Below are 27,806 nucleotides of genomic sequence, written 5' to 3'. Positions count from 1 at the left end.
AACGTTTGAGAGCAACAACTTAATTTCTGCTGACATAATTGGACACGTGGAACCTAGTAACACCTGTATCGGCATATACATGACGTTTCTATTATCAATTGAATTCATTTGTGCTCATGGATACCAAAACATTTATTGAAAGAGGATATTAATTGAAGAAGTAAAATGTGAATGCATCATAGGAATAGTACATGAATTTGAATGGTATCTAATTTCTAGAGTGGATGTTCAAGCTTGTTTTGTCAAGGTTGTTACCCTTTGTAAGGTGGTTGACAGATACTGCAATCTTGCATTTTTTCAAAGCTTGAAGTTCTTCACGATTGACAGTTTCGTGTTGTTTGTGTGAGCTTCGGGAGAGCGATCCACTCAGTAAGAGATGTTTTATGCGTAATTGTTCGACGTCGGAGATTTCTTCTGCGTTTTCTAACTCCTCTGAGAGCTTGTAGTGAAGCATGTCTCCGACGACAACGGAATCGTTTTCGATAATCACTTGAGGAACGGTCAAGATCTTTCCGTAAACGCCTCCAGAATTAGGTCTCTTACGAACAACCTGAACAAAATCAGGTGCCGAAGAACCATGTGTGAAACATGACGAAGACTTGTGGTTGATGGAAGGGAAGTTCACATTGAGGGACAAGAAGCCATCAAGGCTGAGTGCCATTTTCTCAACAAGCAGGATAACTTTTTCATTGACAAACTTGACATTCTGTGCAACAACGTTGTCTTTGAACAAATCCTCGTATTTAGCCTCTTCGACGTTGAAGTACTCCTCGTTCTCAAAGTAAATGTGGTGGTTATCTTCCGTAGACACAGAAATTACGGGGTACTTGTGTACTTTTGCAAGTTGCACCATACTTTCAACTTGATTTTCCTTGGCGGATAAGTCCTCCATCGTAAAACCCATCTCAGTATTTTCTGAGCTTGTGCTCAAATGAAGTCCTTCGTTGGGGCCGACGATAATCAAGTCGGGTTGAAAGGTAGCGGCATGCTTGGGTATAATCTCAGTGAGGGCAACAGAGAGCGATTGGAAAGGCGTTCCGTCGACATACCAGAAATCCCTATTCAACGGGTCCTGCCCGATAGATGATTCCGATACTAGTGTCTGTGAATCAAAGTAAGCGTCAAACTCCAGTGAGTCTTTTCTGCGCACAACATTCTTGGCTCCTCTGGCCAATACCTTGAACTTGCGGTTGTTTCTGTAGTACTCTTGCAGAGCTTCCGTCAAGTGGCCAAAGTCACCGCCGCTTGTTGAGCGTCTGAGTAACTGATCCTTTTCGCTCTCATGGTTATCAATGTGGGAATGTAGTGGGCCCACGTACATCACGTTGTGGCCCTCTTCTATCAAAGCACGATATAGATATCTTGGGTTTTTCGACACCCAGGAATCTGTGGACGACATCAATATGTTGAGACACGAGGCCACGGGGAGAAGAAATAAAGCGAATCTCATGTGTTCTAGAAAAAACGTAGATACTTTCGAGGTTTCGAATTTTGGCAAGAAGCATCACTAAATACCATGCTTCCTTTTATTGCACCCACATGGGCTCTATGTGTGTAACCGTATGCACGTGTTTGCTTATTACCGGTTTTTCTGCAGATTGTACACGTGCATGCAGGGTCTTTGCATGGGAGAACGGTATGAACGTTTATGGGTGCATTTCCCGCAGCGAAGTCGGCTAAGTTAACCTAAATACAGTACTTGTTGACCTAATACATTATGTTCTTTTCCGATTCCGACAGAAAAAAAAAAAACTGGCATATGCTTTCTTCTTCTGATGTTATGCTTTCACCTTCAAATTCTTATTTGCTGTATTCATAGCTGTTCTGTGCTGTGGGCCTGGGTATGTATCCTGATAGGAACCAGTGCGGAATGTGAACCTAATATGGTGTAAGAGATTACAATAAATTGGGCAATAGGATATGCGTAACTTGCGTTTAGTTTAACCCTCGTGCATTGCGCTGTGGGAAATTAATTGCAAGGGTAAGCAGATGAATGGATAAAGAATCTAACACCAGGGTAATATTAAGAAAGTAAATTCCCGACATTTTCTGTTTGGGCTCATTTGAGCAGGTAAGGTTGCTTTCATTCTGTATGGAAGTAGGGTGGTGCTGTTTTATATTCAAAGAGCAAGCTCTTCCGAAAGTAATGTCTGAATTTTGCTTTGATTACAGATAAATTCTTAAAAGGCTCGTTTTCGGCCTACTCAGCTATACACATCTGGTGTCAAAAGATCTATGCTACTCATATACTTATTTCCAGTGCCTTTCCATGAGTTTTTCATGGACTTGAACCATCTGTTGTATGGGTGCGGCGCAAGTTTGTCGGATATTTCGGCCGCCAAGGAACATGAGTGAAATATTATCCTTAAACATGAAAGCATACGCCAAGCTCCATTTTGGTTTACGAAGGCAGGTTGCAACGAAAATAACTGAATGGCAACAAAGGCATCTTTGAAAAGTAGTATAAACCCGGTTGTACTGAACATATTCAATCAGAATATGTATACATTTACGCTTTTATTGTTTCAATCTAGCTACTGAATGATCTCGAGCAAATGGCCACAAAAGATTCAGGTAAAGGCTAGGCAGAGATTTGAGTCAAGAGAGGACTATTCTTCGAATATCACAGGTATCACAGGTATCTCTACATACTTTGCCGCTCATAAGTCGAAAAGATTTAAAAATCATTCTTCTCGGCATCTAGCTATAGAAATCTAGGCCAATGAGCAATGTCATATCTTTACTTGTTCAGTTCTCTCTATCAGCTCAGACCTCGTTTGTTTGTTGAAAGAACCTGTGGGAGGCAACACTTATATCTATTGATTGTATGCTAACTAGGTATGGAAATGCGTTTGGTGTTGTACTTTTTTTCTCTGTTCTCTTTCTTCTTTTTGCATTTTTTTATCTTTTCTGTATGCTGTTACACTTTATCGTTTTATTTACCATTACTGTATGTGGCTCTTCGAAATGCTGATGTGCATCATTTTTGCGCATGTTCGCCATTTTTGAAAATAATTGTTCAACAACTCTTGGGACGAAAAATAGTAAGAACGAAGTAAAAAATCTGATCAACATCGAGTGATCTACTAAAATCCCAGATCCGCAAAATACTCCTTGTTGGTTCATCTACTATGCCTATTGTCTCCAATTTTTTCTTTTTTTCATTGGTCTCGTTACTTAACGAAGGCTATGTAAACTTTTGAGGCTGTGCAGGAAACTCAACACTTATCTAAACCGCCTTATTCCTGTTGTACCCCCGGATATATGCTGAACACGAACAGAAGCTTAGGCGCCTATGCTGAATTAAGAGGCGTTTCCGATGTGGACTCAGACTCGGACATATTTTTGGAAGCCCCTGATTCTATGCCTCAGGAAACCGAGGCTATCCGGAATTTTGGTGGCGCCCCAGAAGTAAACCTGAGTCCCGATCAGAACCCAAGTCTGGTTTCTACCCCGGACGCAAACCAAGAGCATTTGGACAGACCTCCGGATTCATCTAACCAAAGAGTCGAAGGTAGCTCTTCCAATATCGCGGTATACAACAACAACTTACAGGCTGATGGTGACTTGGAACGACAACAGGAGAGAGGCCTTTCGGCCAAGCAAAAGGCTATGAAGATAGTGCACTATATTTTCCCGTTTAGACAGACATATGAAAGGTTGCATAACGGCATCAACACAGGACTACTACAAACAAACAACCCAGGCCAATTTGTTGGCCAAGGAACTGATGGCGTGTTTCGAAATCTTATGGCAAAGCCGGACACAGAAACGACGCGGATAGCCCAAGAGCAACATCCTCCAACATACGAAGAGGCAGCAGCAGATGCTACTCCGGAATACTGGGAATCCACTATGATGAGTCCAATTTACGAGGACGAGGTATTCGTTCAGGGATTGCCTGTGGGAAACATAGCCAATTTTGTCTGGAACATTCTCGTGACAGTTGCATTCCAGCTAGTGGGGTTCTTATTGTGTTACTTGCTCCACACATCTCACGCAGCCAAACACGGTTCTCGGGCCGGTCTCGGGATCTACTTGGTGACGTACGGCCACTCACGGATTCCGGCCAATCTTGGACGTCCAGACAAGATTCCACCACGTTACATCCCAGACAACCCAAACCTGTTGGATATTTCCAAGTCTCTGTCCATTAAATCTGGTGGCCGCGTTGACAAATATCAACTGGGATTCCAGCAGCATCTGGACTCTCTAGCCCGCGAAGTGTCGCTGCGGGAGCCTTATTTTGCTTACGGAGTTATTGCATTTGGGATTTTCATGGTATTGAAGGCTGTCTATGATTTTTACCACGTGAAGCAGATGGAGAGAAGCATGCTTGCACCGCAAGCGCAGCCTGAAACACATACATCTACAGAACCAGCAGACGGACCAAGCGAGGACTGAGTACAGATACCATAGGTTTACTTTCTGTTACATTTTCACTAGATTACGGCTGCTGTGCCGCACGGTTACCCCTTTCATAGGTTATTCACGGAATAGTCCGTTTCTGCATTTATTCATGCTATGCCATCACCACTAACATTTTTTCGTAGATTGTAAACACAATGCCTCCGCTAAGTACCAACCTCCCAAGCCGGGGTGTGGCACCTTTCCAAAAAGTCAATAACCCTTCCTCTTTGAAGATTTTTGAGAAGCAGTTCCAGGTGGAAGAATAAAGTTTCTCGGCACCCAACGCCTGCATCCGTGTCTTGACCGTATCGATGGGCATGGTGGAGTAAACCGTGATGATTCCTGCAAGAGATCCCACTGCAAACGTTGCAGCCGACGACAAAGGCTCGTTGGGCCTGGTATTTGTAGCCTGCTGGATCATTGTCTTGATGGAGTTGTATGCCCCCAAACGGACTGCTTGATTAGCAGCTTGTCTCATTGAAACAGGAACAACACCAGCATAAATACCTTTGAAGCCCAAGTCTCGCACGAGCTTCGTTGTACCAGAAAGAAGTCCATTTTGGTACTTAGGCTTAGCCGTCTGTTTATCGTCAATCAAAGCAGTTTTGATGGCTTCAAAGGGCGTGACAGCCACAACGGATTCCAACAAGCCTGCGCCCAAACCTGCAAGCACACCACGCGGACCGGAAAGTTTGCCATCTTTATCAGCCAAAAGAGCCTTGATGGAATCAAAACCTAGAAAGCGCACTGAAGCCTTAACAGTGTTCCCCACAACGAAAGCAGGACACCCGACATACAATGACGATACACCTTGTGTTTTGGAAATGTTGTAGATCAAAACCAATGGGTTTCTCGACGCTTTGGACGATTTGTCCACCAATTGCAAGCGAGTTTTGGCAAACTCGAAAGGATAGGTGATGACGCCTTCAACGGCACCTGCTGTGCCTCCGGCTATAAACGACTTGAAAGGGTCGACAGTCTATAATGTTAGCAATGCAAACGGATAAGAGTATGGGAAACCCGACTACATACCTTTTTGTCTGAAGACATAGTGCTTTATGGTGTGTGACTCAGTGGAAATTCTGATGCGCGAACATGACTCAGAATCACAGATACGTAATTTCATGTACAGAGCACTCCATCCATCATTGGTTATCTTATATTAGTTGGGGAATTGTTAAATTCCATAGAAGATGAAGTAAGGTTATAGGATTGCTGATTTAATTACAGAGCAAAGTCTAAACCGCGGGAGTCGAAAAGCATGCTTAAGTTAAGTATTTGGATTGCGTTGCATGGCTGCATTGTGCGTGACAATTAACATATTGGATGTGTCTCATAGAAGGGCCATACATTTCTTCTGGTTTTATCCGATCCTCTATTATGCGAATGGATCTGAGAGATAAAAGGATGTGGAAGCCCACCAGCAACTCATGCCATTTTCCAAACGCTAATCATGAACAAAGTCTATAAAAAGCGATGACTAATGTAGACACATCATTAGAACATCACCACTGAAGACTTATGAAAGAAAGCGCTGCCAACCATAGTCATTAATGGACACAGCGTGTGTACAGATTTAAATGTCCTCGAGGTCTTCTAAGTCGTCATCATCGTCATCATCATCATCGTCTTCGTCCGCTTCTCTTTCGGCCAAGTCTGCGTAATACGCAGCAAGAACGTCTTGAGCTTCCTTCTCTTTCTTTTCCGCTTCAGTCAAGTGCAGCTCCACCTCTGGCGTAGCCTCTCCCTCCTCCTTTACCACAGGCTTTTCTTCCTTAACTGTGACATCGGCGTCATCGTCATGAACACCAAAACTGCTTGTTTGGCCCACTGTGGAAGCGGAATGCCACGAAGGTAACGCATTTTGCTCCAATTTCTGTCTGCGACTTTCTTTCTCTTGCTGCTCGCGCTCGTAGTTTTCGTCGGAAGCGGTAATGGAAACATGCAACGTTGCGTTGGCCTTGGACGCAGCGTTCTGGAGAGACTGGGAGATTTGTGATTTTGATTTTCCAGGAACACGGTTGGACATCATATACGAAGCTGTAGAGCCCGATTGTGCTGGGATAGCCTTCGTCAAGGCCATCTCGAAGTTGTTATCTTCAATGTCCGAGTTATCGATTTTCTTCAAGTACCCGATGATTGGGTCCAACTGAAGCATGAGTTTTTCCAACTTCTCTTGCTTGATGGACGCTTGTTGCAGCGAATCATCCTCTACAAGCACGCCAGAACACGAATCGCAAATGAAGCTAGCCCCATCGTCGCTGAGCAAAGAAATGGCGTCGAGCTGACTGACTTTTTTCCCGCAACGAGGGCATAAGTAGCCATGCGGGTTACCGTACAGCGACATTTCCTCTTTGATAGACGAGACAATCGAATGGACTTTCCATTTTATGGCGTCGATGGCCTCAGTGATGTGAATGTAGTAGTATGTTCTGTTTGTAAGCCGCTGCTGTGGGTTTTCCTCCTTTTGGTTATGCGAGGCGATGATGCGGTCATCCACGAGCTTGTTGCAGAGCGAGCGGAGTTCTTTCCGATTGATTCCTAGAAGGTAGATGAGATCGTCTTCGGAAAGCACCGAGTGGATAAGAACAGCGTCGAGAATGAGAATGTAGGGCCGCGAGTAAAAGCCTCGGGCCACAAAACGGAGAAGCGACCGTGTGGTGTCGTCCATGGTGCCTGGAATGTGGTTTTCAGTACGCTCGGTCTGTCTTAGTGAGAATCGGTGTAGTAGTGGAATCGGACTGAGCAGTACGCGGGCAGAGCGCACGCAGCGTAAGCCAAGTCACGCACTCCACTAATACAGGTGAGCCCAAGACATGGGCAAAGAGTGATGTCGGCGAGCGATTGCCGGTCACGTGAACAGACAGAGCAGCCTTTGCACGTGCGTCTGCACATATGGCTGGCCGCACCACGAACCCACGTCGTTCCAAACAAGACATCTAGAAAGACGTGTGCCGTCTGGAACAAACAGACAGTTTCAGGTGCACAAGCGGAGTCGAGGCCTACATGCAGACCACAGAGTATCTGCAGTCAGACACGCTTCGCGGTGTTTGCAAACCCTGGTGTTCCTGCAGGACGCGAGCTGTCAGGCGCGTTTCGCCCAAAAGCGTTTTAATTCCACTTCCACCCATCTCCCTGAGCAGACAAGGGATAAAAAAAAAAAAAAATCAAAGAGCCCGCTCCGTCTTTTTATTTCCGTCTTTTGTTTCCGTTGTCTGCGCTGCTCCCATCTTTCCTTTCCCATCTCGAGCGTCTCCTTTGTGCTTCCAAGAGCGTCTCTGCTTATTAGACATCCCCTCGTCTGCTTCCCCAGTTCGACTCTGCACCCCGAGTCCCGAGTCCCATGTCGAGAAAACCCTTGTTCTCGCAAAACCTCAACGTGCCCATATCGGCGGCAGAAACGGTTGCAGAAACGCCCGCTACCCATCTTCTGACTAAGATCACCACGCCTCCTCATTCCGTCTACGCCAAACGCAACCACTCAGTCTTGGACACTCCAGTCCGCACCTCCGACGCCAGCTCCGCCGCACGCAGCCTTCTCATGTCTCCAGCGTTTTCGTCTCCGCAACAGCAGCAGCCTCCCGTATTCCAAAACCCAAGCTCTCTCATGAAATCGCCCCGGTGTATGGCGCCAGCGTTTTCCGAAACCACTCCCTTTCTGGCGCCTGCTGTCTCGGGTCTCGAGTGTGCACCGGTGCTTGAAGATGGCAAGAAGAAACGGCCCAAGAAAACAAAACGGGACGCGCGAGAAGGATTTTCCCTCGACTCGAACGAAAAACCCCCGTACTCATACGCCACGCTCATTGGCATGTCCATCTTGACGCATCCAGACAAGCAGCTCACGCTTTCGCAGATCTACACGTGGATATCCGAAACATTCAAGTACTACCGCCGTGAAGACGTGGGATGGCAGAATCTGATCCGCCACAACTTGTCGCTAAATAAGGCTTTTGTGAAAGGCGCAAAGTCCAAAGACGGCAAGGGCCACTTCTGGTGCATCAAGCCTGAGTGCGAGGACTTGTTTTTGAAGGCGAAGAATAATAAGAAAAGCCTGTACCATGAGGTGATGGACCAATTGGCTACTGCCCGTCAGCAGGCAATCAGCATGCTACCACTGTCGCCACCACCACAAGCTCACGATGAACGTAAGCGACCATCAGACACGGAAGGCGAGAATCCTCTGAAAAGGTCCCGGATTTCTACTGATTATGAATCTGATTCCACAGGACCAGACTTTGATTCATCCTTACTCCGCACACCTGCGCCAGCATTGGTTGTTTCCGAATCGCCCGCACCGTTGCTCGCAGGCAAGCATCTCACATTTGCACTGAGTTTCAGCTGTAGTCTGAACTTCGAGCTTCTGCCTGTCCAGCCACTAGAAACAGGTCCTTTGCTAGAACCTTTACCGCCACAGAATGGCGCGTTTCTGCAAAGTCTACCGGCGATCACATTGAACCGCGTTGTGTCGCAGCATCTCCCGCAACTACAACCCCCAATTCCAACATTTACCACCCCGCGTTCTGGAGTAGCCAGAACACCCAAATCGGGAGCCAAGACGCCGCTTCGCACGCTACGAACACCGCTGAGCGGTACTGTGATGCGCAAATTGTGGCATTCGCCGTCGTACCTCGAAGAGTTTTACTACTCTCCATTCGGAAACACGCGGGCCGTGCTTAACTCGTACGACGACGACGACATGTTGATGCGTGCTTTTGATAGCCCGCGTGCTCCTGGCCGTGCCAGTCTTCTCCATGAGTTACGTAAAGCGGACCTGGACCCTGCCGAAGAAACCGATGTGGACCAGACTGGATAACATGTTTGGTGAAGGACATTCAGCTTCGCTGAGGAAGGCTTTTTGTATTATAGGTGCGCATTTAGCAGCACCGGGATGGTTTCTTCTCTCGTGTATTATTCAATAATTAATTTTTGGTGAGTTTGGTAGATCGTGGCTGCGGTGTGAGCGAGTGTGATCAGTTGTGATCATACATTTGATGGAACATTCCATGACGATAAATATACATCTCTATTAATATCACTACATAGATAGATATATTACTCCTTTCGATAATCATACATTAGACTTGACTTTCTTTACAAATGTCCCTTTACCATAGAAACCAGAGCTCGCAATATGCTAAATGGTTATTTGGTTTCTCATAGTATTCCGACCAAAGTAAATTAGTAGACACGCAACGGCACCAAACTGACAGTTCGCCAATGATTGTCCCATATATGTGAGACAGAGGATCAAAACTGAAGTTTCCGCAATATGCTGAAGGCCATCTATTATCACTCCGAAGTTTCAAAGGAAAGACATCGAGGAAAAATATGGCGACTATACGACTATAATGCATTCTTCAAGACTAAAAAGTGATTATTCTTTAGCTGAATTAGCATTTCAGGGCAAGCGAAAATCTGTAATTCAGTGATGAACTCTCCCATTATCCATGGGAAGCACAAGGAATAACAGAGCCTAATCTGTACTTGCACATCCACGGCATCCGCATGTCACACATCCGTCTTTGTTGCGGTTTTCTTTTAGTTCCGATCTAGGCACTCGGCATATGCATGTTGTTTCGTGGTTTTTCTCATTGACAATAATGCAATTGACACAGCAGAGCTTTTCATACCCTTGCTTCTTCCATTTGGCAATCAAATCCGCATTGACATACTTCTGTCGAAGAAGATAGTCGTATAACTCACGGGAGATAAGTTTACGCTCATAGTACATCATGTATACATATCGACTGATCTGATGGTTGAGCTTGAAGATTGGCCAGAGCGATGTGTTTTTCGTTTCCGTCTTCAATGACGCTTTTTGAGCATCTTTTAGTTTTTCTCGAAGTTTCGTAAGGGTGGGTTCAATGCGGTCGTATCCTTCGGGAGGCGTTTTTTTATTGCTGACTTTGGGCATGGTTTAATGTGGAGAAGATGAGATGACTTTATGTGTAGAATTCAAAAAAGAAAAGCGCTACAAAAAATAACGACATCAGCAGGATTCGAACCTGCGCGGGCAGAGCCCAATGCATGTGCCCGAAATAATTCGAGTGCATCGCCTTAACCACTCGGCCACAATGCCAGTTATGACAGATTACTTTTTAGGTCAATTAAGGCTCAGCGGAACATAAAACTGGGGTGTAATCGTAAGGAACATGTTCGTTCAATTACTATAAATAACATCATCCAATGTGAACATCGCGGATAGCTATCTCCGAACAAGAAAGCACCAAGAAAAGCATGTGAGTTCTTGTTCTAATTTTATCGGCCCCTTGCGGCTATCAAGCATACTTGATGTACATTTGATGTGCATTTGGTTTATGTATGCGCAATTTTTTTGTATATGCGTTTTAACGTCAAGGGGGAACTTTGAGTATGTTTCCCTTTTCAGTTTGTTGATTGATTCTATAAATATTTGATTTACCTATGCACAAGTAGGGGATGCTATATTTGAAGGATTATTTTTGATGTTCTTCACCTGATCTGATAATGTTAGAGTCTGTACGTGGTTGTTAAGTGCCTTTGCAGTCTTGATTAGTTCCTTTACAGTCTTGATTAGTTCCTTTACATTTTGATGTTGAAAACGTGACAAGCTCTTTACTCTGCATCGTGAATAGCACACATCCATTGACAGAAAATTGGATGACGACTGTTGATAACTACATATTTTGCGGTACAGTCTAGGGTTCCCAATTTTACAACACACAAGTGCCATAAAGTGGTTGCCTGTCACATCGTAAGATTTGGAGAGGAAAGCGCATGAATGCATTATCTAGAAAATTCGATTGTCTCACTAAACGAAGCCCTGCGCCAAAAGCAACGAGTCAAGAAAATCAATAACACATGGTTCAACAATTTCCTTAGTTCCGCTACTATCTGAATCTGAAAATCTGTGATCCATTACAAGCAAAATTCGACTACCTTCTGAAAAAGAGAAAAAAATAACGACATCAGCAGGATTCGAACCTGCGCGGGCAGAGCCCAATGCATGTGCCCGAAATAATTCGAGTGCATCGCCTTAACCACTCGGCCACAATGCCAGTTACGGTGAAAATTGTTATACGAATGCTATCACGCATAAGTAATCATCATTTTCTTTCTATTGACGATCGTTAGCAATGGATCTGAAATGACAGTGAACATGTTGAATTGCATGCGTGTAGGTGTGCCATATTTTTCTAGTGTTCGAAAATGCTGCTATTGATTCTCGCGCGTAGATCATTGATCTACATTCCCGAAATAACGCGAGGCCTGTATAATGAATGTAAGGTTTGCATTAGTATATGAATGTATAGCGCGGTTTTTTCGTGAAGTTTCCGATTCATGCAAATGAAGGCTATCCAATTTCAGGTTATCATGCAAACCTTCATACGACAAACGGGTTACATGGTAAATTTTCATAACCAGATCATCTCTTGACCTCACCAAAACGCACCATACAATGTTAATATTCTTATTCCTACTAAAAAAAAATTATGAATTGCCATCATCAATTGCATTCAAGCGGCCCCTAATGGAAATGTAAGGCCTTTATCGTAATGTGCCAAGCCTCTGGGGAAAACAAACAGACGGTGTATCTCGTATCGCGAAATCATGAATGCGCTAAGACTGATTGAAGGAAGCACGCAACTAGAACAGAAGCCGATTCACCCAATGAAGCTTTACGCTTTACGCAATGAAAACAAATAAAAGAGCTTCTAAAATATACTATGGTGGAGACATAAGCTTGGTTAGGTTTCAACCGAACAACGTAGCTGAACTTTATTCTATTTTGTTCTTTTTCCCGGTCTTCTGGCCACGGGGAGATGATGTAATGGTAGTTAAGAGAAGTCAAGCTTCGTTTTGATGTCTTCCAAGAGCCACCGCGTCCAAAGTACTCAATTGAGGATCATGCTTAGGAGGTTTGAGTTCTTGGCATTCTCTAGATAATAATGCGCTCATTGAGAGTTTCGATACTAGAAAATAATCTCTATGTCAAGGCTACAAAATATTGGATTGCGATAAAGGAAATAACATCAACATCTCGGAAGCATCAGACAGTACAGTACGGCGAACTTAGCCAAGAGAGCATTTGCCACGCGAATACTTACTCATGTAGAATTCCGTAAGTGAGGTAATAGCATCTACATGAGCAACATGGGGTACGAGGGGCTTACTAAACAGTGGAGAGAGCCAGCCCCAAAATAATTTTCTGGCACATAGTTGTATTTACACCTGCACACTTTTGAGTGAAGGATCTCGGACGCACTGGGCTGCAATAGGTGCAGATCCCTACAGTACCATATATTATTGGAACACCGTATGAGCCTTTGCCACCTAAAACTTGGCTTGCTTTGCGTTGGTGTTTGAGCCCAAAGCGGCGATCAAGATTCTCTCAAGTGCAATCTATCTTTGCAATTGCAGATGTATTGGCGCCTATGCCGGGCCTCTTTTTTCTTTTGCACTATTTTGCTTTCCCATTTGCCTGCAGAGGGCCCTCGGTAGGACTTGCAGCTTTAGTCCAAGGTAAATTGGGAGTTCGCGGAAAAAGTCCACTAGAGATCGCGCTTGTATTGCGCACAGATTTGACGCACCGTGCCTTCGTCAAACAACTTCGCCACCATAGGGTTTTAGTAGCGTGAGGGAAAAAAAAAACAACCTCAGCCAAAAATAAGCCATTTCAAGATATCTTCTAGCCCCACTTTCCCTTCAGACCATGTTGGTCCTTTCTAAAAGGGGGTTCCCCGGAACACCGCCCAGAGATCAGCTGAGAGACCTGCGTACGAAATGAGACGCAAGTTTTTCCTCCTTTAAGCGTCTATGCGCGATCGTACAACAGGGCATAGAAAATATTGCCGATATGCATAACATCCTGTGTTTGCCGCAGCGCGCCAAAGCACGTTTTTTTTTGCAGCATAGCTTCCCAAAGCACAATAAAAGGAGCGCCTTCCGCAACTCTAGATTTCTCCTTCCAACAGCTTCAACTTCTTCCATTCGCTACTCAATGAAGTTCTCCACTGTTGTTGCCACCTCTGTGGTCGCCGCCACTGCTATTGCTCAGGATGTTGCTTGCCGTGTCAACGGTGTTCAACAATCCGTTGTTGACTTGGACACTGGTGTTTGTCCATTCACAATCCCAAGCTCTCTCCCAGTCAACTTCCAATATTCTTCTGACGAGGACTACCTTGTTGACGCTTACTACGCTGAGGTCCAATCTGGAAAGATCTTCAACGACATTGCAGGTGCTGGCAGAGTCATCGAGATTCCAGCCAAGGACTTGTACAACGCTGCTGCTGCTGCTCTTTTCCACGTCCACCTTGAGGAGTCTCCAGCTTCCAACTCTACTGCTGCTTTGAGAAAGAGATTCCAAATCGAAACTGAGAAGAGAGACGAGGCTGACCTCGTTGCCAAGGTCAAGGCTGCTACTGGTACCGCCGTTCCAAGCTCTGAATTGACTTTCGACGTCTCCGACCCAGACACCTCGTCTTCTTCTGCTTCTGGCTCTGGTTCTGCTACTGGTTCTGAATCCGCCTCTGGCTCTGCTACTGCCCCTGGCTCTGACGTTACCTCTACCGTTACCGGCGTCTCTTCTACCATTGTCACCATCACCTCTTGCTCTGACAACAAGTGTACTGAGACCACTGCTCCAGCTACTTGGGGCGCCACCACCGAGACCAAGGCTGACACCACCATCATCTACTCTACCTGGTGCCCAGTTGTGACCAAGACTGAGCTCTCTACCACCCTTGTCACCATCACTTCTTGCTCTGACAACAAGTGCCACGAGACCACTGCTCCAGCCACCTGGGGTGAGACCACTGAGACCAAGAACGGTGAGACCACTGTCTACTCTACTTGGTGCCCAGTCACCACCACTGAGGTTGCCTCTACCACTGTTGTTACTGTCACTTCTTGTGCTGACAACAAGTGTCACGAGACCACTGCTCCAGCCACCTGGGGTGAGACCACTGAGACCAAGAACGGTGAGACCACTGTCTACTCTACTTGGTGCCCAGTCACCACTGAGGCTGCCTCTACCACTGTTGTTACTATCACTTCTTGTGCTGACAACAAGTGCCACGAGACCACTGCTCCAGCCACCTGGGGTGAGACTACTGAGACCAAGAACGGTGAGACCACTGTCTACTCCACTTGGTGCCCAGTTCCTTCTACCGCTACTGAGACTGTTTCTACCACCGTTGTCACCGTGACTTCTTGCTCTGACAACAAGTGCCACGAGACCACTGCTCCAGCCACCTGGGGTGAGACTACTGAGACCAAGGGTGGCGAGACCACCGTCTACTCCACTTGGTGCCCAGTCACTTCTACTGAAGTTACCACTGGTCCATCTAACCCAGAGACCACTGCTCCAGTTGTCACCCTTTCCACTGTCACCAGCGCTGGTACCTCTTCTGCTCCAGCTGTCACCACTGCTTTCGGTGGTGCTGCCAAGGTCGGTGGTTCTTTGTTGGCTTTGGTTGCTATTCCAGCTGCTTACCTTTTGTAAACAATCTAGAAAAACCTCTAATATTCGGGAGAAACCACAACTTTGCATTCTACTTTTCCAACGCATGCGTTTTGCATAATTTTCATGGTGTTTTAATTTCGGGACGTACGAGCAATTCTGCATTGTACTTTGGTGCTTTCTAGTTGCTAAGTGCTTCCACTGTGTGGGCACGCCCTCTTTTACGGACAGCTTATTTACTTTCATAAACGTTTGAAGGTTTTCAGAAGATCTTAATTGTAGAACTCGAAGCACTATATTACAAATTGGGTAGTTCGGTGGCTGGTTTTGCGAATTAGCGGCGCAGCATCTGATCCGTCTGCAGAGACTCTTATCCTGCAGAAGCTCCAATCAATCCTTTTGAGTCAGAGGGCCAGCAACTGAGCAGGATTCAGAGTATAACAGATAGAAAAAAACCATAACCATACGATCCCGTATAATACGATATGCATAAGTACCGTAACCTTCCCTAGCACTTTTCATATTGAGGTGAAGCCAGCCCTATACAAAGACGGATTTGAATCTGAAGACGGATTGGGATAGCACTAGCCGGCGTTTGCTTTTCAACGCGGAAAAAGTATTTTCTCGATTTGCCGTTGTGCATTCCCCTTCGACACGGTCCGTATTCTATATTTTCAAGAGGGAATGCAGGAAAATCTCGAGATGCATCTATGCTTGCATTTGAATTTCTCATGCATGCGGCTTAGCGCATCTCATGCATGATTAGTTCATGGAAAGTTTAAGCCAAAGACTAGGCCATTCCGATCGGCAATTGCAAAGAGACAGCAAGGGTTGGCTCCTTTCATCACCACTAATACATTTTCTCCTAGTTACCACCAATTCCTCTTATTTTTTTGCTCTTGTGCCAGTTTCGTTCTTGTTTCGCCACTGTTTCAGCTTGTCTCACATCTACAATCTCAAACGTCGCATCCCAGTCAGAAGTGGGAAACAGAAGCACGTCAAAATCCACTCGAAACATCTAGATTCATCAACCACTAACTTTGTAAATGTATAAGATGGCAGCCGTGATCTTGGGATAACGGCAGCACGCCATGCTCTTGTCTCTCGCTTTCCTATTCTCTCTTGCGTTGGCAGATATTGTTTATGTCACATCCACTTTTCTTACTACTTCCATTCGGGTGATAACAGTAACCCATTGTTCAGACAATGGATGCAGTTTAAAACCCAGGACATACACAGACGTCGTGACATCTGAAGTTTACTCCACTGACTACCTGACTTATTGTCCAGAAACAGATTCCACCACTACAAGTTCCACCACTACTTCTGAGCCAGAGCCATGTACAACCTCTTCAACTACCATTACGACATCGCCTTGCACGACAACATCTACTAGCTCCAGTTCTATTAGTTCTACTAGTTCCAGTTCTATTAGTACTGCTAGTTCCAGTTCTATTAGTACTGCTAGTTCCAGTTCTATTAGTTCTGCTAGTTCCAGTCCTGCTAGTTCCAGTTCTAGTGCCAGTTCTAGTTCCAGTTCTGATTCTTTGAGCTCCATTGTCACTTCCTCCTCCGCTTCTGAGCCCACATCTTCGGTTGCTTCCAGTTCCAGTTCTCTGACAAGCTCAACTCCACATTCCGTTCTCTCCTCTGCTTTGAGCTCTACTCCAGCTCTGTCTACTCCACCATGTACGACACACACGAGTCTGACTACAAGCTCGAGTTCAAGCACGAGCTCGAGTTCAAGCACGAGCTCAATTTCTAGTTCTAGTACATCTTCTAGCTCGAGTTCTATCTCTATCTCAACTTCTGTCTCGAGCTCAAGCTCAACATCAAGTTCAATTTCAATTTCAAGTTCAAGTTCAAGCTCAAGTTCAAGTTCAAGTTCAAGTTCAAGCTCAAGCTCAAGCTCAACCTCGAGTTTCATCTCTTCTTCCCTTTCTTCTTCCATTTCTTCTTCCAGTTCAACCTTCAGTTCTACCTCCAGTTCTACCGTCGTCTCTAGCTCGAGTTCTACAGTATCGAGCTCGACAGACTCTTCCTCGGAAGTGTCTTCCTCATCTAGTTCTTCTTTGAGCTCAAGTACATCATCCAGTTCTTCAAGCTCTCTGGCAGTCTCCTCTACAAGTGAAAGTTCCCATACCAGGTCGAGCCAATTGTCTTCTTCCACCATTTCTTCCAGCTCTACCTCTGTCGACTCTAGCTCTTCACTCATCACCTCTACACCAGTTTCTGTCGATTCAACATCTACCGTCGAGAAGAACTGTTCCACTTCTACCACCACTCCCTGCACCACTACAACCTTGCCCTGTTCTCTCTGCGCTGAAACTTCCCTGACTGTGCTTTCTAGTCTATCAACCGTGTCATTGAGCTCTAGCACCAGCATTAGTTCTGTTTCTAGTTTCAGTTCTAGCATTAGCTCTAGCTTCAGTTCTAGCATTAGCTCTAGTTCTAGTTCTAGCATTAGCTCTAGTTCCAGCTCTAGCATTGGTTCTAGTTCCAGTTCTAGTTCAAATTCTAGTCCAACTACCAGTTCTGGTTCTACTTCTTCAACCCCCTCTACATCTTCAGTTTCTGTCTCTACGTCGACTTCCAGTTTTTCCTCTTCTCCATTCGTTCCCTTCACTTCGTCTTCACCTCCCCTGTCTATTCCCGACGTTTCAACATCCTTTTCTTCCCCCGACTTTTCTTCTCTTCCTTCTACCGTGGAATATTCTTCAACTCCCTCGGTGGAACTGTCTTCAACTCTTTCGTCTTCCAAACTTACCTCAATCACATCTACACCAGAGTCAACATATTTATCAACCCTATCTTCTACTACAATCTCGACTATTACTTGTCACGATTCAACATGCGAACCTGTCCTGACTGACCTTGCTTGTACGTCTGCCGATTGTGGAATTCAAAAGCATCCAGAAATCAGTCCTTCTACTCCTCAACAGATCTCCACATCTGATGTCTCTAGCGAGGATATTACTTCTAGCTCTACTTTAACATCTGGAACTAGTCCAGAGGAAGCATTAAGTGTTTCCACAACCGCAATACCTTTTCCTTCGCTTTCGTCTGACTTTGAATCAACTTCTGACGTTCCTTCGACTTCACAATTAGAGTCCACATCTGAAATTCCTCCAGAGGGCTCACTTTCTTCAATTCCTTATGTTTCAAATTCTATTTCACCACCTACGTTCACTTCTCCGGAGAATTCGCAATCAATTCCTCTTACCTCGGTCTGCACATCCTGTTTTACAAGCAGCTTGGTTACCTCGACACTACTGACTACAGATTCGCTTCTGACTGTCACTTCTGCTTTCGTCCTGACATACGTCGGCGCGGCAAACAAGGTAATGCCCATTGCAGGTTCTGTTTCATCCACTGCGGTTTCTCAGATTCAGGTTTTACTCGGAATGGTTATCGCCGTGGTGATCATCCTTTGAATTCAACGTCCATTCGCTTTATAAATATACGTTCGTTTTAAAAAAGGCTCTAGTAAACTTCCAAAATGTAGCGTCCTTCTTCCTTCATGTCTTCAACAACCTTAGCGACGTCCTTGATTTCTTTGCCTTCTCTCTTAGCTCCATTCTGGACAATGTCCTGCAAACAAGCGGTGATATCTGGAACAGGCCAAGTTGGACCACACAAGTAGAAAGAACCATTCTTGGTAACAATGGCATCAGTCAACTCTTCAATGGAGCTTCTAATCTTATCTTGAATGTAGATCTTCTGGGGTTGATCACGCGAGAAAGCTGCTCCAATATGAGTCAAAATACCAGCCGCTTTATACGCTTCCCACAACTCACCGTAAAGATACTCCTCCTTTCTATGTCTGGAACCCATGTACAAGTAGATCTCACCAATCTTATGGCCCTGGCTTTGTTGCCAAATCTTTTCCTCAATGAAAGCCTTGAATGGAGCCAAACCTGTACCCAAACCAGACATTACAATTGGCTGCTCTGGCAACTTAGGCAATTTCATGACACTTGGCTTGACACTGACCACCAATTCATCACCAATCTTTAAGTCTGACAAGTACTTAGAGCAATGGCCATATCTGGTCCTACCTTTGGAGTCGACCCAGTCCACGACAACAATCAATAAATGCACTGCATTAGGATGCATTTTCTGAGAAGAAGCAATAGAATACTCCCTTCTCTTCAATGGTGCAATGATTCTAACCAATTCACTAAAGGATGGACGCGCCGATTTAAACTCCTCCAAAATGTCGACATAACTAGAGAAATCAACTTCCTGTCTTTTCTTTAATTCTTCTGCACCTTCTCCACTAGCCAACTTCTCCAATGCTGCTTTTTCTTTTTCGTCTGTAGCATATGTGGCCAACGCCTCGTAAAACCGCTTAGGTGGCTTACCCAAAAAGTCAACATTGTCTGCCAATGCTTGTCTAGCTGATCTAACTTCATACAAAGATGTGTCATCCTTGTTAGTGACTTCAACTAATGAGTCACCATCCACGTTGTAGAATTTCAAAAACTCCTCCACATGTTCTGAGTTGTTGCGACCATGGATGCCCAAAGCTTCACCAATTTCATAAGTCAAGCCGGTGCCCGTAATGTCAAACTCAATGTGGAAAATATTTCTGGAGTACTCTGAAGGTGTCAATCTCTTGTTTTCCTGGACCTTGACCACGAAGTTCTTCACAGGCAAATCGGGTCTCAATTCCTTGGAAACACCAAAGGCTTCTGGGAATGCAAGTTTAGCAGCCAAGTCAGAAACACCAACATGGGCAGACTCCTCCGCACTTGCTGGTTCAACTCGAGGATTAGGGAAGAATGATGTTTCACTTGGGAAGTAAGGCAAAGGCAACAGGTCTTCCTCCTCCTCTGCATCTTCCAAGTATGCCCATTCGGAAGGAATACTTACGGATTTCAAAGCTTGTTTTTCATCTACTGTCGCAACAAATTTGTCCAAGACGGCGGCCAATAATTCGAAGTTATTTCCGTTCGCCTGCAACAATTTGTTCACAACAAAGCCACCCAAGTCGGGCATTGCTGCACGCCAGAACGCGACCTGGGCTAAGAAATCAGCGGAGAATCCTTTAGTCGAATCGCTCAAGGCATCCAATTCATCAACGATAGAGAAGTCGACCACTGTAAGTTGAAGATGGTTCTTCGACAAGGTGCGTTTAAATTCCACAGGCAATTTTTCCACAAAGTCCTGTTCCACAGTAGTAGCAATCTTCTTGTGGTTAGCCAACAAGATAGTAGCACCTGGCTTGGCAGTAGCCAACACATCGAAAGAGGACAAAATAGAGGCGTCCTCGACGAAGACGACATCAGCAGAGTCCACAGCGGAAGACAGGTCTGGGGAAGAGGAAGAGATTATCTGCGAATGGAAAATGCCACCTCCAACAGAAGTGTCAAACTTGTTTCTGATACTCACGTTCTTGGAGTTGTCCAAAGACAAAGAGAGTGCCAACTTTCCAGCCGTGTGGACAACATCACTATTGTCCTTAGCCCACACCAAAAAGGCCCCCTCAGGGGAGGTGTTGGCCGTTATCTCACCGACTGGGGAACGCTCGCTTGCCAACACGACAGCATGGTCGACAGAGGGTGCAAACTCGGTCACAACCTTCAACACGGTGATGGGCGACCAAACAAAGTTAGGTGGATAGATGAACTCGTCCACAACGACCAGAGAAAAGCGACCGGCAAAGAACAATGCAGCGGCAGCGTCGGCCTTCAATGCTGAACCCTCTTCGGCAGACAATACGACCACGTTCTTGGTTGTCAAAGGAATAACTTCGGTGAAACGAGCCTGGCTGAATGGGAAAGGCACACGAACAGTAACAACACCGACTGGAGCCGTTTGGGCAGCACGCTTCACTACAGCCTTGAGCTGTGCGGCCTCATGCGCACCATGCACCACAAACACTGTCTCGGGCGACGCATGGCCCACATACTCAAATGGCTGCAAATTTGTGCCTGCCACCTTGTTGTATGTTGCAAACGCCCAGTCGACAGCAGCATCGACGCTGGCAGGTGCACCGCTTCCAACAGCAAGGAGTTGCTGGTACAAACGGCCCACCTCGGCCACAGACATGACGCCGTGGAAGCGCGCAAAAGTGCGTGCGAACTCTGGGCCGTCAAACACATGAAGCGCTGGGGCGCGCGTGGCGGCCGAGAGAAAATGGGCAAAGATGGTCGAGTGCTGCAAATCCAGGGCGCGCGAGTCCACTGCACTCACCACTGGGCGACCGGCAGCACGGGCGGCAGCCACCGCACCCGCGTAGCTGGATACATAAGTGCTCAGCTCCACATCGTAGTCGACTGCGCTCACGTGCAAGCAGATCGGACCCGGGGCAGGGGCTGCTAAAACTGGTTGCATGTACGACACCGCATTGGCAGCCAACACGGCCGTAGTTGGCGCACCGTTGCGCGCATACCCCAAGAGAGCATGCGCAGCGCCCGTGCGGGGCTCGAGCCGATGCAAAGGAGGCACGGCACCTACAGCATTAGGGCGGCGATACTGTTGCGCCCAAAGCTGCAATTCCCCATCCACAAAGTTTTCTGCGCCCAAACTTTCAAAGGAGAAAATGGTGCTGGCCAAAGAATAGATGGTTTGGCTGATAATGGTCGAGGCAGAAGAATAAACGGTCTGCTTCAAAGAAGCAGGATCAGAAGAAAGCCCAAAGGGGCCCTCTGAAAAGCTTTCCGCTGGAGGCAGCGCACTCTTCCCGTTGGCAGCAAAAGACATGGTGGTTGAAGTTTCTTGATGGGCGGCTGAAGTTTGAAGAAGATTGGTGATTCACAAGTGCACGTGACATGGCGATATGCACGTGACCTTATCGTAGACGAGTTTTACAACTGCTTTGGGGGCGGATAGATAAGTAAAGGAAGAGGTGGTGATAATTGGGGCGAATATCGGTAGCAAAATCTAACTGTTGGAAGTTTGGTTTGTGTTATGTTCGTTTGTAGTCGGGTGGCCTTGAAATTGAAGATTAGATAAGTTCGCGATGAATAAGTCGATGAGCGGCATTTGGACCTGTCATAGCCTCATTAAAAGAAAGGTCCACTCAGAATTAGGAAGTATAATACTACTTGAAAATTACTTCAAAAATGCTGAAGGAACTGAAAGATATTTATATGATACTTGATAGTATTGTTGAAAAAATCGTGCCCAATTTCGTTCCGCATTGCTATTCAGGTTCTATTGCAATGACAAGCAAATAATCCTCCATAACATAGCTTTACAGATTCAATCATCGCTTATTAGAAATTGCAATTGGGATGCATCTATACATTGGGTTTTCATTTCAGGATTTCAGTCGTTCGGAGTTCCAGAGATACTTATTAGATCTTTGAAAGTAAATCTGTAACTATTGTCAACTTTTGTATCCTTAGAATAAGCGAAGCTAATGTACTAATGACTTCAGGTTATCCTTGAGAATGGCAGTAATTACCAACCACTCTAAAGGTTTTTTAATGGCTCTTATCTTTGGGTCGCAGAATTGTTTGGTAGTTGGTTTATTGGTACGACAAGCCATATTTGCCTTGTCTATGAGTTTCCTATTATTCTTTAATAATATATACATAAAAGGTTAGCCGATCTAGCTTTTCAGACTTTCGGCAAATACGCATGAATGTCACTCAATTAAGCAGATGAGTTTTGAGTATTGTTCAGTTAATAATCATGTCATCCCACACAAAGAGCATACGTATATGCGAAGAAGTCCTACAATATAAGACCAGCAGATGTTCATTTGTGATTGTTATTTGTTTCTCTTGAGTACATTTTATGTATCATCTGCTAATTATTCTCCTGGGGTTTTGTTCATTGTTCCATGTGCGTTTTCTTTGTTCAATTTATTTTCTTCCTATTATTGCTATGCTTCCCCCCTAATCTTTTTACTCAGTAAGCATTTTTGCTGTGACCACATTAGCATGTTTTTTTTTTTATTCTTTGGGAAATTTGGGATGCTACGTTCGGGATCTATATAGCTCATAGTGTCTTCATCAATAAAGCGAGAATTTGATATCACACACTGTTTTCCATTTCCTCCCCACAAGCCACTAACAGTTATCCTTCCTGGGAGCAACATCCCGACCTTCCAAGGAAAACGGCTACTCTCAATTTGCAAACTACAACATTTCGGGAGAAGGTATTCGGAGCCTGGAAAATGCTCCAGTTCTAGAAGTGTCCGGCATATAGAAGACGGAATCAGCGCCCAGCTATCGGTGATAAAGAACTCGAAATAACAAAAGAAGAGAATTAAAAAATCGAAAGCATTGAGTGAGCCCTAGATAATTGAGGATATTCTATATTTTGAGGAAACCCAGATCTCAAATGTGGTGGTCTACAAACGTGCAAGCGAAGTCTGACAGGCTTAGATGAGGCTCAGATTGCGAATTGTGCTCAAAACCAGCGTATTACGCCATGTCTAGCTCCGCGGATAAGACTCTTAAACAACGCTCATATGAGCAGAAGAAATGGATGAGAGCAATGGAGTGGCTCGAGGAAAAAGGAAAAAAAAGAAGAGAAAACAATAACGCAGCCAATAAACGACAGATTGATGAAATGAAAGATTCCGTGCACCAAGGACTGAAAAACCACACTGAAAAATCTGCCGCACATCTTTGAGCTTTTCCGAAAGCTCACTAACTGTGGAGTAGCCTGCAGATAAGCCCCGGCATACACGGACCTCCACATATATAAGAAGTGACACCCGGAGCAAATAAAAAAAACAACAGCAAAAGTCCAACATGTTCTCTCGCTCTTTTAGAACGTCAGTTCGACTCTGCAAACGACACTGGCCTGGAAAAGCGCCGGGTCTAGGCTCCAGATGCTATCTGACACAGAACTCTAGTTCTGTTTCTGGTGTAAAAGTTGGCGCTGCCTTGTTTGCTGGAGTTGCTGGCGGATATTTTGGGCTGCAATTGTATTCCCAGACTCCAGCAAAGACGGTTCATGCTGACGCAAAAGCAGGCAAAGAGAGTTCCGATAAGGGCTCAGTGGACGCCTCAACAACCCCTTTAGACACGCTTGACAGCCCCAAGTACGCTTCCGACGAGGAGTTTGCAGCTGCTTTAGAGCAGTTCCGTGCCATTGTCGGAGAAGAAAACGTATCTTCATCCAAAGAGGTCACAGACGCTCACGCAGACACATTTTTCAGCACCCACCATCCACCAGAGCCAGAGAAACAAAGACCAGCGGTTGTCATTTACCCTGCCAACACAGAACAAGTCTCGGCTATCATGAAAGTGGCGCATCGTTACCGGGTGCCTGTCGTGGCCAACTCTGGCCTCACATCTCTTGAAGGCCATAATATGCACACACGTGGACCCAACTCGGTTTCTTTGGCGTTTGGCAACCTCAACGACGTTGTGGAATTCCATCCTGACGATATGGATATTGTGGTACAGGCAGGACTCGGCTGGCAGGAGCTCGACCAGTACCTTTTGGACAGTGAAGATGGAAAGCACCTTATGTTTGGACCAGACCCAGGTATGGGCGCCACAATTGCAGGTATGGTAGGAACATCCGCAAGTGGAACCAACGCTTACAAGTACGGTACCATGAAAGAAAATGTGGTCAACTTGACTGTTGTTTTGGCTGATGGTACCATTGTGAAAACTAAACAGAGACCCCGGAAGTCAAGCGCAGGATATGACTTGACTCATCTTTTCATTGGCTCTGAAGGTACCTTGGGTGTGGTGACAGAAATCACCGTGAAATTGCAACCTCGGTCTTTCCGTGAGTTGGTTTGCATCGCGTCTTTCCCCAACATCAAAGATGCTGCAGCAACAGCACAACATATCATCTGCAAACTGGGAATTCACGCTAACGCAATTGAGCTTGTGAACGAAACTACCATGTCTTTTGTCAATGAGAGTGGTGCGGTAGCCAAGAAGTTCTTGGAGCGTCCATCGTTACTTTTGAAAATTGGTGGGCCTAGTGAGTCGGTGATTCGCCAGCAACTAGACATTGTGGAGCAAATCGCACGCCTGAACAACTTGATCCAGTTTGAGCAGTCCCAAAACCCAGAAGATAATGAGGTTTTGTGGGGTGCCCGTCGTGCTGGTTTATGGTCTACATTTGAATACGGAAAGAAGGTTTTGGATGACAAGGATGATGTGCAAATCTGGACAACAGACTTTGCCGTCCCTCTTTCGAAATTGGCCACTCTTATTGACGAGACCAACGATGATTTGATTGCGTCGGGTTTCCGCGATCGCTTCTCTGTGTTGGGCCATGTGGGCGATGGAAACTGTCATTTCTTGCTTCTCTACAACTCCAAGGATTATGATCGTGCCAAAGATGTGGTTGATCGTATGGTTGGACGGGCTTTGAAATACGAAGGTACATGCACAGGTGAACACGGAGTTGGTGTTGGAAAGAGATCGTATTTGGAACCTGAATTGGGCGTTAATGCCGTGGACTTGATGCGTCACATTAAGTTTGCGTTGGACCCACGGGCCATTTTGAACCCAGATAAGGTGTTCAAGATTGATCCACACGATAAATTGGACGAGTTGTTAAGCAGCGGCCACGTGCATGTTGAGCTGAAATGCTGCTGATTTGAAAATGATCTGGACAAATGAAAACTATTCTCCAACGAGCATATGTGAAAAGAGACCAATTTGTTGCACGATTCCATAGAGCTTTTAGAATGCCCCGAAGAAGGCGACCAAAATACAACGATTCATTATTTTCAATGCACATTCTTCATCGTTAGCTCTTTCAGGCTTGCAATTACCACAATGTGCCGGTGTATCTTCAAACACCGTATCAAAAACCATAGCTGACGTTTCAAGCCATTCAATCGTATGTTTTTTGCAACGATGTACATAGAATGATAAGATTCCCTATGGATTAGTGGATCAACCTCCCAAGAACCTTCCACTAGAACCAGCCAAGTCATTCTACTTGCAAAGTCTATCCAGCCGTGTCTGTTCGTAATCGGATGACTTCAAGAAAGTATGTATGCATCTAGTACATTATTACACATGCATAACATTATACGGTGGGGGTATGCATATACAAGAGCTGAAAACCACATTGAAAAAAGATGGTGTGATGTCCTTGCTGATCTTCGTTTGATGTCAGACTTTTCTTGGCAAGAACATGGAAACTTTGCGAACTGAGTACTCAGACACACTAGAGTAGCATTTACAAGGGCAAACCATACAGTCCAAGGTATGCTGGAAACTGTAATTTGCGAAGATTCGTGCAAGAGAATCTTTTTACTCCGCTAAGAATTGTACGAGAGAGAAGAATCGCCAATGGCCAAAAATGACATAGCACCTTCATACCCGAATGCGAGCAAAATAACATCATTCGGACCGATGCCACCATGTCCTTAAGTCCGCACAAGTACCACTGCCTCAAAATATTTGATCCCGTGTTCACGTTTATTAGTAAGCAGTAGGTGATTGCATTGAGCCATCCATATAAGTAGCTCCTCCGCTATACAATATTTCGCAACCGCTTAGCTGAATTGGCACCCGTGTTTAAGATGCCTCAAGTTTTCCTTTCAGGCGCCAATGGCTTCATAGCAGCCCAGATAGCGAAACATCTCATTGAAAAGGGCTACGAGGTGATTGGAAGTGTACGGACGGCCGAGAAAGGCGAGAAGTTAAAACGCCAATTTGGTGTGAACTTCTCCTATGAAGTCGTTCCTTCTTTCGTTGTGGATGGTGCGTTTGACGAGGCTTTGAAAAAGCATCCGGGCGTAATTGCATTTTTCCATGCTGCCTCTCCTGTCGTCCAAGCATCAAAGGACCCTGAAAATGATGTTCTCTTGCCTGCAATTCAGGGAACGCAAAATGCGTTGAAGGCGGCGAAAAAGTACGGTCCGAACATCAGAAAGTTCATATATACGTCGTCTGTCGCATCTATGTACTTCTTGAAAGAGAAGACATACGTCACCGAAAAACTGTGGAACCACATAACGTACGAAGCGGCGAAAACAGAACCGGGTTGTTTATACCAGGGTTCCAAAACTTTTGCTGAAAGAGGCGCTTGGAAATTCATGGAAACAGAAAAGCCATCCTTCACATTCACTACAGTCAACCCGGTGTATGTCTTTGGCCCCTTGGCTTTTGATGAAGATGCAGCAGGGGATACTTTTACGTCAACTTCGGCCTTCATCCCCGACGTTCTTAAAACCAGAAAGGGCGAGAAATTGTTTGACGCAAAAGGAGCGGCCGTTGACGTTAGAGATGTGGCGAAGTTACACATTGCTGCATTAGAAAACGACAATCTTGCTGGAAAAAGATTGCTCGCATATGCTGGCTATTGGGACACTCAAATTATTTTGGAGTTTATTCAAAAGAACTACCCAGAGCTTGCAAAGGATTTGCCAGAAGGAACTCCCGGAAGCAGCGAAGAGGCCAAGAAGACTGCGCTGACAATTGACAATTCTGAAACAACAAGATTGACTGGAATCGAATGGATACCGGTTGAAAAGTCGTTCAAAGACACCATTGATCAGATCCTTAGAGCCAGGGCCAGAAAATAATTTCCAATTGAGAGATATGCTTTTAGGAATCTACCAACTCTACTTTCCATTGGCCAACTTCCAGTTTTTAAAAGTACTCAGGTACGACTATGTATGCGCCTTGTGTAGCTCCCACTATCGTAGGTCTCAGTAGCCCACTTGAAAATTACGAGGCGAGAAAAACTAGCATCCATGGGAACGAATGGCCACAACATGGCGGTTCTGGGATAGCCACAGATAAATACCAAATTGAATAGACAAGAGTGGAAATCAAAAATGCAAAATTTGTACGAGAGCCACTGGCTGACTAGGTCCATCTGATTGTAGTCCTCACCTGCTAAAATAACCTCGAAGTCCTCCTCGAAATTCAGGAACAGCCTGGACAACAAAGTTATAGTATGTGTGGTTCGAATGAGTTTCGGTGTATTCGATTGACTGTATTCGCAATGTATCTGATTCACAGCGAGTTTTGCTAATATTCTCCGAATCCTAAATAATACTCAG

General features: G+C 45.4%; 12 protein-coding genes and 2 non-coding genes across 14 annotated transcripts; 6 read left to right on the top strand and 8 right to left on the bottom strand. All coding sequences in view use genetic code 12, as the record gives it.

The window, feature by feature from the left end:
• Positions 1-208: 208 nt before the first annotated feature.
• Positions 209-1,450, bottom strand: FOB63_000249 (uncharacterized protein; the record flags this gene model as incomplete). Its single annotated transcript, XM_002619042.2, has 1 exon — positions 209-1,450. The coding sequence occupies one exon, from the start codon at positions 1,448-1,450 to the stop codon at positions 209-211; it is 1,242 nt and encodes a 413-aa protein (XP_002619088.2).
• Positions 1,451-3,264: 1,814 nt separating this feature from the next.
• Positions 3,265-4,404, top strand: FOB63_000248 (uncharacterized protein; the record flags this gene model as incomplete). The annotated part of the gene is made up of 1 exon (XM_002619041.2): positions 3,265-4,404. One exon carries the CDS (start codon positions 3,265-3,267, stop codon positions 4,402-4,404), a length of 1,140 nt encoding a protein of 379 aa, XP_002619087.2.
• Positions 4,405-4,522: 118 nt separating this feature from the next.
• On the bottom strand, positions 4,523-5,460 carry CTP1 (Ctp1p; the record flags this gene model as incomplete). Its single annotated transcript, XM_066102240.1, has 2 exons — positions 4,523-5,389; positions 5,443-5,460. The coding sequence occupies 2 exons, from the start codon at positions 5,458-5,460 to the stop codon at positions 4,523-4,525; spliced, it is 885 nt and encodes a 294-aa protein (XP_065958528.1).
• Positions 5,461-5,986: 526 nt separating this feature from the next.
• On the bottom strand, positions 5,987-7,081 carry TFA1 (transcription factor TFIIE subunit; the record flags this gene model as incomplete). The annotated part of the gene is made up of 1 exon (XM_002619040.2): positions 5,987-7,081. The coding sequence occupies one exon, from the start codon at positions 7,079-7,081 to the stop codon at positions 5,987-5,989; it is 1,095 nt and encodes a 364-aa protein (XP_002619086.2).
• A 672-nt stretch (positions 7,082-7,753) lies between these two features.
• Positions 7,754-9,223, top strand: HCM1 (Hcm1p; the record flags this gene model as incomplete). Its single annotated transcript, XM_002619039.2, has 1 exon — positions 7,754-9,223. One exon carries the CDS (start codon positions 7,754-7,756, stop codon positions 9,221-9,223), a length of 1,470 nt encoding a protein of 489 aa, XP_002619085.2.
• A 660-nt stretch (positions 9,224-9,883) lies between these two features.
• Positions 9,884-10,324, bottom strand: BUD31 (U2 snRNP complex subunit; the record flags this gene model as incomplete). Its single annotated transcript, XM_002619038.2, has 1 exon — positions 9,884-10,324. One exon carries the CDS (start codon positions 10,322-10,324, stop codon positions 9,884-9,886), a length of 441 nt encoding a protein of 146 aa, XP_002619084.1.
• A 70-nt stretch (positions 10,325-10,394) lies between these two features.
• Positions 10,395-10,489, bottom strand: FOB63_005489. Its single transcript has one exon. It is a non-coding gene; the product is annotated as a tRNA-Ser (tRNA).
• Positions 10,490-11,352: 863 nt separating this feature from the next.
• FOB63_005488 lies at positions 11,353-11,447 on the bottom strand. The gene has a single exon. It is a non-coding gene; the product is annotated as a tRNA-Ser (tRNA).
• Positions 11,448-13,246: 1,799 nt separating this feature from the next.
• On the top strand, positions 13,247-14,893 carry FOB63_000243 (Flocculin type 3 repeat family protein; the record flags this gene model as incomplete). The annotated part of the gene is made up of 1 exon (XM_002619037.2): positions 13,247-14,893. The coding sequence occupies one exon, from the start codon at positions 13,247-13,249 to the stop codon at positions 14,891-14,893; it is 1,647 nt and encodes a 548-aa protein (XP_002619083.2).
• A 1,237-nt stretch (positions 14,894-16,130) lies between these two features.
• Positions 16,131-17,339, bottom strand: FOB63_000242 (uncharacterized protein; the record flags this gene model as incomplete). Its single annotated transcript, XM_066102237.1, has 1 exon — positions 16,131-17,339. The coding sequence occupies one exon, from the start codon at positions 17,337-17,339 to the stop codon at positions 16,131-16,133; it is 1,209 nt and encodes a 402-aa protein (XP_065958527.1).
• Positions 17,340-17,493: 154 nt separating this feature from the next.
• Positions 17,494-18,285, top strand: FOB63_000241 (uncharacterized protein; the record flags this gene model as incomplete). The annotated part of the gene is made up of 1 exon (XM_002619035.2): positions 17,494-18,285. The coding sequence occupies one exon, from the start codon at positions 17,494-17,496 to the stop codon at positions 18,283-18,285; it is 792 nt and encodes a 263-aa protein (XP_002619081.2).
• Positions 18,286-18,334: 49 nt separating this feature from the next.
• MET10 (sulfite reductase subunit alpha) lies at positions 18,335-21,559 on the bottom strand (the record flags this gene model as incomplete). Its single annotated transcript, XM_002619030.2, has 1 exon — positions 18,335-21,559. The coding sequence occupies one exon, from the start codon at positions 21,557-21,559 to the stop codon at positions 18,335-18,337; it is 3,225 nt and encodes a 1,074-aa protein (XP_002619076.2).
• A 2,006-nt stretch (positions 21,560-23,565) lies between these two features.
• On the top strand, positions 23,566-25,380 carry DLD1 (Dld1p; the record flags this gene model as incomplete). The annotated part of the gene is made up of 1 exon (XM_002619029.2): positions 23,566-25,380. One exon carries the CDS (start codon positions 23,566-23,568, stop codon positions 25,378-25,380), a length of 1,815 nt encoding a protein of 604 aa, XP_002619075.2.
• Positions 25,381-26,318: 938 nt separating this feature from the next.
• FOB63_000238 (NAD dependent epimerase/dehydratase family protein) lies at positions 26,319-27,323 on the top strand (the record flags this gene model as incomplete). The annotated part of the gene is made up of 1 exon (XM_002619028.2): positions 26,319-27,323. One exon carries the CDS (start codon positions 26,319-26,321, stop codon positions 27,321-27,323), a length of 1,005 nt encoding a protein of 334 aa, XP_002619074.2.
• Between the last annotated feature and the right edge of the window lie 483 nt (positions 27,324-27,806).

This window comes from Clavispora lusitaniae (assembly GCF_014636115.1).
Source record: "Clavispora lusitaniae strain FDAARGOS_655 chromosome Unknown tig00000003_pilon, whole genome shotgun sequence".
Lineage (NCBI taxonomy): Eukaryota > Fungi > Ascomycota > Pichiomycetes > Serinales > Metschnikowiaceae > Clavispora > Clavispora lusitaniae.
The sequence above is the reverse complement of the archived record's forward strand: the minus strand, read 5'-3'. Positions and strand labels throughout refer to the sequence as shown.